This window comes from Melospiza melodia, chromosome 2 (assembly GCF_035770615.1).
Source record: "Melospiza melodia melodia isolate bMelMel2 chromosome 2, bMelMel2.pri, whole genome shotgun sequence".
Taxonomy (NCBI): domain Eukaryota; kingdom Metazoa; phylum Chordata; class Aves; order Passeriformes; family Passerellidae; genus Melospiza; species Melospiza melodia.
This window is the reverse complement of record NC_086195.1, coordinates 114,223,888-114,235,045: the sequence shown is the minus strand read 5'-3', so window position 1 is coordinate 114,235,045 and position 11,158 is coordinate 114,223,888. Positions and strand designations below refer to the sequence as shown.

Genomic DNA, 11,158 nt, shown 5'->3' with positions numbered 1-11,158 from the left:
TTGCAAGTCTGCCACGCTTTGGGGACCTTTTCAAGGGCATTAAGTTATCAGACAGGCAAGGTGTGTATTTGTTGTCTCAATTAAGATAGGAAATTTCTACCTTTGTTATAATTCTCATAAACCTTAAATCATGTTGCCACCATCAGAACCAGGCCCCTTGGGTTCTGTAGCCATGGTTCCTGACAACTGAACGACAATGAGATGCTGCAGAGAAGTTTTACTCTCATTTAGGAAGCAGGCAGTTACATGCTAGCCTGAGGGACATACATACCAATTACTTGGGTGGGAAGCTGGTAAATAACTTTTTATTTTCTACAGAACACAGGCTGCGCCCAGCTACATATTGTTGGCTCCTGCGGTCAAGAGGAGATAGATGCAGGCCTCAGATATTTTGGGAATACTCTAGATCAGTTTTATGTTTGTGGAGAGTTGTGACATATGAGCTACCATGAATAGCACAAGGGCTGCTGTGAACTCCCAGCCAGCTGGCTGCAAGGTGGCTGAGCCAGCTTGTCTTCCCAGCAGCCTGTGGAACATCCATCCACACACCGGGCAGGACAGTGTGCCAGCTCTACAGGCAGCACAGCCAAGGTGACAGACTAGAGACCAAGCCACTTCTTTGCCAAAAGCAGTATCACCTCTGGGACCTTTGCCTTACATTTAATCTATTGAGTTTTGCTTCTTTTTATTTCTACAAACTTTGGTGTTCAGAGGCAGGAACTCTCCAAAGTTCTGCAAACTCTATGGTCTAATTCTCACAATACAGCACTTCATTCCTATGTGCGATTCTTCATCTTTCTAAAATAGGGTAATGACACTTAAATATAATGTAGATGAGGATCTAGTAACCAAGCATCTCATCTATATGTGCAAATCCAGAATCTTATTGAAATTTAAACTATCGAAAAAGTTTTCATTCCTGGTGGGTATTTTCGGTGTGCTGACAAAATGTTTACTGCATTTCTCAGTGTCGATAAGCAACAGATCCTGGCAAGGCAGAAAAGGCACACACACAAACTTCTGCATTTTTCCTGTTTTAGTCTTACACTTTCTTGAGCAATGAAAACTTCCATGAGTTCAGGAAAAAACACCAACATCTGACCATGTCTAAAGGAATGTGAATATTATTACAGATTCCATATATGAAGACAGTGTCTTGGAGTTTCCAGTTTGTACTCTGACCCTGGAAAAAGTGAATGGTCAAAGAGCAAACGTTTCTTCAAAGAGGTAAAGATGATCATGAAGATATAGATTACTTTGGCAATGAAGGAGAGAGAGAGATGGAGGAGAGGGAGAGGGAGAGGGAGACGGAGAGGGAGCTGTTCACTGTCCTGTGTCCTCCCACCTGCTTTCTCCTTCCACCCTCTTCTCAGCAGCTCCTTATTTTACTACTACCTCATAGTATTTTCCCTCATTTGCTCATGCTCTCTGTCCTATCTCCCAACATCTTCCAGTACCCAAAGAGTCGACAGAGCTTCTAACGGGGGGAGAGGGAGTACATGGGCATCAACTTCCAGCTCTTCCAATGCCGCTACTGCCATGCGTGGGTGCAATCGCTCTGGGCTGGCTGGTGCAGCCCTCCGGCAGAGGCCCGGGAGGGCTGGAGACAGGGCAGCGCTGCCTGGGTGGGCCTGTGAGAGCTCTGACTGGCGCTGCTCAGGAGCCGGTCCGGCTGCCCACGGCCGTGCTGTCAACTCGGCTGTGCAGCAGGTGCTTTGTGTTAGCACTGCCTCTCTGGGCATTTGTGGTACTCGGGAACCCCACTCCCGGCCCAGGACTCCACCGCTCATGGCATCATCACACCGTGAGACACAGGGTGCTTGCCCCTGCTGGGGCAACCCCAGATCTCACCAGGACACTCTCTAGGTCCGGTGCCAGCAGGTTGCAGAAAGAAACACCCCTCTCGGGCTGATTTATTCAGTTCGCGACCGCCTTGGTCATTCCTGGCCGTTGAGACCACGGCGTGGCCGAGACGGGCAAGAGCCACGCTCGGGGGAGGGACGGATTTCAGGGCCCGGGGCGCTCCGGGCGAGGGGTGCGCGCTGGGCGGCCGGCCCGGGGCAGCCCACCCGTGCTGCCCGCGGGCGGTGCCGGGCCGGGCCGGGCCGCACGTGGCTACGTGACGGCGATCGGGGCCGGCGGGGCTCGGCGGCTGCTCCTCCCCCGGCGCCCGCCGGCGACTGGGCGCCGAGGCTGCGGCGGGCGGGCGGCGCGGGGCGGGGGTGCTGCCTCCTGCGCGGCGGAGCGGGCGCAGCGGCAGCCGGGGCCGGAGGCGAGCGGCCCGCGCGGGCGAGGGCGGGCGGCGTCGCGGGGCGGCGGCGGGGGCTGCGGGGCATCGGCGGCGGCTGCGGGCGGGGTCCGCGCCCGCGGCCGGCAGCGCTCTCTGCGCCTCAGCCGGGCTGCGCCGGGTGCTGGCGGTGCGCTCTCCCGCCGCGGGGCTGCACAATGGCAGTCGTTCAGTAGGATGGATCCTGCCGTGGCTTTTGTTCTGCAGATCCACCCATCCTCCTAGCAGTCAAGTACCAGGCTATGGTTTTCTCTCTGGGGATCTTTCTTCCGCGTTTTGCCGGTGTCTCCGATGAGGTTTTGGCCTCGGCTGGGATTTCACTACCTTACTTTTCGTTTGGCTTCACGCTGAAAAAAGGGATTCCTTATATTTGCTCTCCACGCTTTTGGTTATAATTCACTGTTGGTCTAGGGGGAACAACCGTTCAGCCTGGCTGAAAAAAAAGCATCCGTTGAAAAGTCTCAAAGAAATATACCACGTGAGGAAAAAAAACTGGGAGAAGATCGGAATATAATCGCTTTTTCTATGATAAAACTGGTGCCCCTCTTCAGGAGAACTGATCTCAATTTATTATTATGCAACCACAAGGATCTCTTCTTTCTCAGGGTGTATAAGCTGCTGGATTGCTTTTCGCCCAAATCAATGTGGTTTCTTTGGAACATTTTCAGCAAAGGATCGCATATGCTGCAGTGTCTTTGTGGCAAGAGTCTTAAGAAAAACAAGAACCCAACTGGTAAGCAATCCATTGCAATGCGTTGTTTTTCTTTAATGCTACCCTGTCTGTTGCTCGCCGAGGTAGATCTGCAATCCTGCTGAGGGGAGAAGGGGGGATATATCGAGGCCAGCACGGACATGCATGTGCATACGTGTATGAATAAGCAAGGAGCGGTTTGTATTAGCTTCAGCCCCTGTCACCACCGAAAAGGGGTAAAAAAATAAAATCAAAGGCGACCCTCGCCCAGCCGGCATCTCCTAGTTCCTATGTGCTATTTCCAAGGAGGAAACTTTTACATCAGTACCCTTCTTGTGGGGAAGGTGGTGGAGCCCCCCACTCCCGACCGCGGAAGCCCCCCAGTCAGTCAGTTTTGGGAAGAGGAGACCGCCTCTCCTGTGCTGGTGTTAGCCGGCCCTGCCTGCGGTGGGCGAGTGTGCCGGGGCTGGCGTCCTGCACGGCACTTTCTGAATAGCTTGCAGTATGTCACCCCACACCCACACACACCCACCCACCGCCTCGCTCGGCTCTCTAAAGTCAAGCCAGACACCCCCTCCCGCGGCCTGGGGGCTCCCCGTTACCACTCACCCTCGGCACTCAAGGCCGGGAGGGTGGAGGGCGGTGAGGAAAGGGATGGACACTTTCTTGGGGCTTGTGCCCAGACGGCAACTCAGCCAGCTATGCCGAGTGGCAGCAGCAGCAGCACCGCCGGGTCGGCTGTGCCGCTCCTCCGCCTCTCGCTGCCGGGATGACCCCTCTGTGCCACACACCGGTGTCTCTGCGTCCGCCTCTATGTCTGCCTGGCAGCCGGGATCATGCGCTTCGGTTCAGCCCGGCTCCGAGGGGGAAACTTGCAGTACATTACATAAGAAATGCAAATGCAGGTGCTCTGGGCCGCCTGGTCCCTGGGGGTCACGCTGCTGCTGTTGCATCCCTCTTGCTCGGGGCGTCCGTGCGGCCAAGCCCGCGGCTTGGCGAGCAAGGTGGGCGAGAAGGGATGCTCGGCGAGCGGGGGAGCCGGCAGCTTTTCTGGGGAGACGCCGGCCCTTCCCGCCGGCCTCTGGTCCCCCCCGCCGCCTTGCTCGCTCGCCCCGGCCGGCAGGTTGTCTGCAAGCACTTGCGTGCCTGGGGAGGCTGCGAGAGCCGCCGGAGCCCGGGCTGCGCGGGGAGGGATGCCGTGTGTGCGCGCTGGTGTGTGTGTGTGTGCCGGCTGCCCTGCAGTGGCAGCTCCCGAGCAGGAGGATCCTGACGCTGGCACTGCAGTGTAGTAGATCATAGGCTCTCGTTGCCTGACACCCCAACATCAACAAGCAGCAGCCCTGGCAGCCCGCACCCCTCTCCTCAAAGGCAGCCGGGCTGCCGGCTGCTGCTTTGCTCAGCCCAGGTCCGGGGCAGAGTCGAGGTGGGCACCTCGGCGGATTTACCCTTCCCCGCCCCCGGCTTCCGTTTGCCAGCTCGTCTCGCCCCTTTTCCCCCCCGCCGCTGCCGCAGCAGTGAAAAGCAGCCACTTAGCATACCAAAGAGGCTGAAATGCCCCGCCGGAGGCTGCGCTCAGCCTCCCGCTAAGTGCCCTTCGCTTCACTCGTCCCTTAGCACTGCAACCAGCCGGGGGCCACTTCCTAGCCGTGTGCCCCCCCGGGCGGGATGGGCCAGACCGGGTCAGGACCGAGCACCCTCTCGCAGCCCCTGGGGATGCCCCTCCGCCTGCCCGGGCCGCGCACGCAGGGGCCGTGACCGCGGGGACGGGGAGAGCGGCGGCGTGGCCCTGCCTGCCCTGCCCGCTGCCGTCGCTCCCAGCCCGGGGGGGCGGCTCCAGTGCCGTGGCGCTCTGGGCAAGCGGCGATGCTCCTGAGGAAGGGATTTGGAGGGGGGGCGGCAGGGGCAGAACGAGGGCTGGTGGTTTCTAGGCCTTTCAGTTTGCATGCCGGGGGGTGAGGCGTGTGCCCCTCCGCACACACACACACTCTGGTCCACCCCTGAATATTCGTGTCCTTTCCTTGCGGAGGGCAGGCCGTCAGGATATCGGCCCCTGAAGCCGAGTTGTGTCCCTCGGAGTGCCAGGCAAACGCGGCACAGCTTTCCACCTCCCCGGGGACTTTGCCGCACTTCCCTGCTCCCTCTGCATGGGACGACGAGTGGATTTGGCTGGCAGGAGCGGCACTGCCCCCGCCGCCACCCTGCCTGCCGAGGGCTGCCCTGGCCCGAGGAGGGCTGAGCCCCTCTTCTGAAGGAGTGGGGGCGGCTCGTCTGAGCGAGCGAGGCGGGCAGGGGGAGCGGGCAGGGGGCGCGGAGTGGGGCCCTGGCGGGTGCTACGGCTCCGGCCGGGTCCGCGGGGTCGCTGCCCGCCCGCACAGTCCGCGCTGCTCCGCTCCGCTCCCACTTGGTCCCGTCAGAGCCGCCGGGACGCCGAGCCCGGCCGAGCCGCACGGCCCGTGCTGGCACTCCGCTCCGGGAGCGCCGAGCTGCGGCTCCGTGTCTGAGGAGGCTAATAATCCGCTTGGCCGGATTAGCTGGGCGCTCGGTCACAGGCGCTGTTGCTCTGACGGCAGATCATCTCCGCTCGGGCCGGGGGCGAGCGCGGGAGCGGGGCCGCGATGCCCGTCCTGGCCCGGGGGCCGTGGGAGCGGCTCCCCCTCTGCGGCAGCTCGCTGACCCCATCCCCGCTCGGCACGGTCCGATACCGCCCCCCGCCCCCGTGCCGCCAAACTTTCCGGGACCCGCTGGGCTTTTCAGTCTCAAAAGTCATCAAATGAGCGAGCATCTGCCGCTGATCCAACCGTGCAGAAAATCCAGCAGGTTAGGCAACTAACGCTGGCTGTAATTGCGGTTTATTTAGCTATTTTCGGCCTGCTACACTTTTTTTTTTTTTTTTTTTGGTCCCTTCCTAGAGCTGGTCTATTTCCAGAGACGGGACTGGGTGGCTCTTTTCCAAATGTTCTCTGCTTTGCGTTTTCTCCCCACCGCTGGCCGCAGCCTCCCCTCCATGTGCGGACCCCCTCCCGGGCTCCCCTGCCGTGCCCGGGGGCCTCGCCCCGGTACCGGCTCCGGTCGGAGCTGCGGACACGGGCACAAGTGCGGCAGGGAGGGATGGGGAGTCCGAAGGGCTGTGTGTAAGTCTCGGGCAGGGTTGCATCAGGAGGCTTTGGTTTTATGCTTGGCTGAAACCCCTTGGTTTCAGATTTGATATCCTCGATAGAGGAGCTGCGTTTGATTGCTGCAGTTATTTACCTCTTCACATTTCTTCGTGAGGAGAAGAACTTTGGGAATCAATAGATGTGGCTTTGTTTTCAGCCACTGAATGTTTTTGGATGTGCCTCAGTGTAATGGTGCTAAAATCAGTGAAGCCCCACATATCTGCAGTGTTCTGTCTCTGGTGAAAATGTTTGCCATGTGTCAGGTTCCCTGGGCCTCACTTGCTTTGGCAATTATTTCTGTCTAACTCTGCCCTTCCTGCTTGTCATACACACAGAGGGGACTTTAAAAAGTGCAAGACCAAAGGGACTTTTTCTGACAAATAGTTAAAAACTGCTCCAAACCATAAGTCCCGAACCAAGGCTTGTTATAATAAGACACTCTCCTCCTGGCTTTCCCACCACCATCCCCAGCCTCCAAAGGGAGTATCTTCAGCTAGGGAATGGCAAAGTCATGGGGAGAATTTGGGGCCTGAGGAGAAGTGGGAAAGGAGATTATCTCTGGCTGCTTTTTGAAGCAAGTCCAGCAGTGAATAGATTTTTTTTTTGCCAAATGCCAGCTGTTTGGGTGCCCACGGGAGGCGTGTTGGCTGGAGTACGAGATGCCCCCATGGTGGGAATTGCTATCACATTTCACTCCTGGTGGCAGCCCAGCAGACAGAGGATGGATCAGGTTTCTCTCCATTCACTCCCAAGGAGAAACATCTCTCCAACACAGTCAGGGATGTTGACAGGAGAGTAGATGGCAATTGGCATTACTGTAAATACATTACTGATGGAGGATTTCATTTAGGAAATTAGTATCAATCTCACATCAATTTCAAATATAAAACTTGTTTTAAAAGCAGCAAGTCTGAAATCTGGGCTGCAGCTGAACAGGAATCTCTGCATAGTCCCATGTTAATTTCCTACTCCATGAAATAGCTTGTCTAGTATTTCCTGGTTGCTAATAATTTTGAAAAAGTTTCTAAGCACAGCCATGTGAGGATCTGTTTGAAATGGAAGCTTGTGTCCTGCCCATAAAATATACAGTAGGTATGTGTCTTTATCTGAATTCTGAAAAAATTTGGCCTCCCCACTGCTTTCCTTACTCATAGAAAAGAAACCTCCCACCAAAAGACAAAGACAGTAAGAGCTGTGGGATCAGGTCCTTGAAGTTTCTCTCATGTAGCTTCTAAAAGCAGCTCTGAGTGCTTAAATACTGTAATTCCTGTGGTGGGAATTGAGGCATGGTCTGTTTCTCTTGCTCAAATGTAAAACTGCCTATTTACATGTATTTCACCTATTGAAGTTTTGTCCTCTCTGGAATACATTTCCTGAATTTGTACAAATTTAATTATTCTTGATCAAATTAAATTGCATACTCTACTTATTAAGGGGTGAAATTTATGCCTGCTCATGCATCTCCCTACTGTAATAAAATGTTTGCACCTAGTTCAATGTCTGCTAATGACAGGCCATTTATAAATGAATTCAAATATAAAAAGGATGACTTAGGCTTAAGGAAAATGCAAAAAATGTATTTACAGATATCATTGGTTTAAATATTTATGTGTATGCTTTTTCATTTGAGCTTGATGTTTATTGTACTTAACCTTCTCGGATTATATTAAGTATATTAATTTTAAGCTAAAATTCCTATTGACTTCAAATCTAAAAAAATGAATGATTTAGACATTCTGAATTTGTCCCTTTGTAAAGATTTTCTGTCCAGTGAATGACTGTAAAAATATAATCTGGAGATGAGAGAGTTGCTTGAAATTGGAAAACAGTTTTTCAAGAGGACTTCATAAATCTAAAAAGATGGGAATTGGGCCCTTACACTGACTCTGAGGGTGCATTTTGTAGCTGGTGGGGTCACTACTGAGGTTTCCATAGGAACAGTCAACATTTAGGATAAAATCCTCTGAGTCTAGGTTGCAGATGGGTAAATGAAGTGGTTGTGTGCCAATTCAACAGAATATTTACAGATGTTTGCCAAATGTGCCTCTAAACAGGGAGTCCTGCTGGAGCATGTTCCACTCAGTCAAGGAAGGTCTTGTTGCTTGGGGAGCAGTGATTTGTATCTATACCAAGTTCTGGTTTAGAGGGCTTTTGTGATTTTGGTCACACTATTACTTACTTATGCCTTCCCTTCCTGCTTGTTAGAAGTTGCAGGCAATTTCTGAACATTGCACAGGCGTGCTGTTGGCCCTTTTGTTTGTTTTTCACGTTTCAGTGAATGATAGCTTTTCAAAGATAAATTACTAGTTTACCGAACAACTCACTGAGTAACAAAACATCGAGCGATCATAAAACTTTACAATGTCTGTTGTGAAAAAAATTGCTGAGATGTAGCACGTGGCTTGATGTACAATTAATGTATCCAAGAGCTACTTGCCAGTGTACAGAGTTTATATGTGTATGCAGTAGGAGAGCAGCTTACTTGGGAATAAACTTTGTCAGATTGCACCCAAGTTTAGTTCAGGAAGAGCCCCCTTCTTGCACAGAGTGTACTTCCATTGTCACAGCAAATTAAGCCAGGAAGAAAATATTTTCTTTGGAGACCATATAATAAAGTGCTTAAAAGAGTGCATTCATCTTTAGACTGGCTATTAAAGAAAAATAAATTATTGTGCTCTTGAAGTGAATCTTTACAGTAGATCCACCCAGAAGTACTGAAAATAATAATTGCAAAAGGAACTGATGGTGCTTGGTACCATGATGGACTGAACACACGGCGAGCGAAATGTAAGCCATGTATATTCTTTTAAATATACTCTGCAACAAATAAAAATAGTGTGTGTGAATAATTAACTAAGCTGTTATCCAAAACAGGAGCACATTGACTCTGGAGAAGAACTTTTTGAGGCCAAAACCTCAAAAAACATCAAGTGAAAGGTATTTAATGGATACATGGAATGCAGGTTTGGTATATTTGTAGCAAATGCTGTTAGAAGCATTCATGTTTAATAGTTACAAGGAAAGTAAACAGTTGCTGAAGAAACTGTATCAAGAAGTCAGAATAATAATGTCTGTAGTAATATTCAATGCACAAGCCAGATTAATAACACCTTCTGCAGTAAAATTCAATGACTAGTTTAGGTACTGGACTGGGGTGAACATAATAAACATTTTAGTAGCTTTTGAGTTAATATTGAATGGTGGTGTGGGTCAAATAACAATAGGTAGCACATAGTTGCTGGCAGAAATTGATAGTCTAATTTTAATATCTGTATTTTGTCTTTTCACTCTGACACCTGCTTATTTGACTTTTAACTGGAAACAGCATGTGGAGTTGCACTGAACGAGTTTAGCCCTTGCATACAGTAGGAACTGTCTTGGAAATTACTTGGCTTAATCTTTTTGTGGCACTAAAATGAACCTGGTCCTATCAGACAGTAGACTCAAGCCAAGGTTAAACATTTTAATTCCATTGGAATTTTTGACTTTTGCTCGAGGACAGTGATACAAATAAACTGTAATCCTCTATGAAAACATTGTCCTAAGGAGATTCCCAAAAGGCCTGTATTTTACAGAGCTGAGAGAGGAATATACTTCACTTTTCACTGAAATTCATTGTGTCATCCATGTTTTTTTGTGTATGGCTTTGTCATGTAGAAAGATAAGAACATAGTGAGGATACAGAATGTGCAGGATTTGTGCCTTAGCTGTTGGTCCTGTCCTGTCTCCATCTCTGGGCATTAGGTGGTGTAAGAAAAAAACACAAGACATGGGCAAATCTTTGGGTTTGATCCTTCCCCTCATCTATCAGCTGTGACAGTTTTCAGCTGTCACTGGACTGTGAAGTTGGAGCTTGTATTCAGGTCACTGTGTGTAGCAGCTTCTGAAAGAGCTACACAACCTCAGTTATCAAACAGCATTTCTATTTTGGGCATCAAAAAACTTTGCATAGCAGTGAGCTCTACATAACCACGTGCTGTGTGGAAAGGATGTGCAGGGGTTTGCACTTTCTTTGGATACTCCTTGGTTCTTCTGTTGAAAAACAGAGGCTAACATTGCTATTCCTGCTCTGTGTTTGTGATTAGTGATTATGGAGAGCTTTTCAGGTGAAAAACACTTCTTTCATGGTGCATTTTCCTTCCTTGAGCTGTCCTGAAATCCTGGACATTTCTATCATCTTGGTTCCTGTGCAGTATAACTTGCCTTTGCTGTGGGTATAGGATATCTTTGGCTTAGGAGGACAAAAATAAGGTAGCAGCTCACACATCCCTTTGCATGTGCTGCTTTTGTCCAGCTAAAAGAAGGTAATTTCTATGGATTTTCTAGGCCTATGGGATAAGGAAGTATGTCCTGAAAAGGGCATCTTTTCCCTGCTTTCTCTTGAGGGAACAAGTGGAATATTACTCTCTTGAAGAAGCTTTTAAGGAATTAAGCTCTAGCGTGCCTGAAAACTAGAATTTCGTACTGTTGTTGAATGGTTTAAACAGGAGAGACAGGTTGTGTATAAAAGCAGACTTCTGTTTACATATAAATCTCTTGCTTCTCACCAATGCTAGCAAAGGAAATAGGCAGGAGTTTGATTGCCCTTTAATGAAGTTTGAGAAGAAAATGCTAATTTAAAGAAGGCAAGTTTGCCAGACTTGTTACTCTTTCAGTAAATGTATTTCTAAGCATGTCCCTCTACAATCAAACAAAATGTCCAGATTAAACAGTTCCCCGTTCATGCTTCTCATTAAAGAAGTGTACTATACAGCACTACAATTGCTCAGTAGTTTCTGCACATATCAGAGGTACATTTATTGACATTGAATGAAGTGGAGCTACCAGTGCAAAACACAGTGGAAAATACATTAAAAAAAAAGATGTGGGAAAAGATGTGGAAAAATTATAGCTCAGGGAAATGCTTAAAAAAATCAGTAAAATCATCAATACAGTAGTATCTTATAGAGTAACCTATCAGGAATATCTTAACAAGGATTAAATTAATAATAGTCCCTATTAATTTGTAGTACTTATGACACAAAG

The 11,158-nt window shown here is 50.2% G+C and overlaps 1 protein-coding gene across 3 annotated transcripts in view; it reads left to right on the top strand.

Annotated features, from left to right (window-relative positions):
* The first annotated feature begins 2,364 nt into the window (after positions 1-2,364).
* FGF14 (fibroblast growth factor 14) overlaps positions 2,365-11,158 on the top strand; it is a 382,414-nt gene continuing 373,620 nt past the window's right edge. The window contains exon 1 of one of the 3 annotated variants that reach the window (XM_063149620.1): positions 2,365-3,020. In XM_063149620.1, coding sequence (XP_063005690.1) covers positions 2,813-3,020 — 208 coding nt within the window. In that variant the 5' untranslated portion in view covers positions 2,365-2,812. The remainder of the gene's footprint in view (positions 3,021-11,158) is intronic. The other 2 variants (XM_063149617.1, XM_063149624.1) reach the window with 2 other exon arrangements.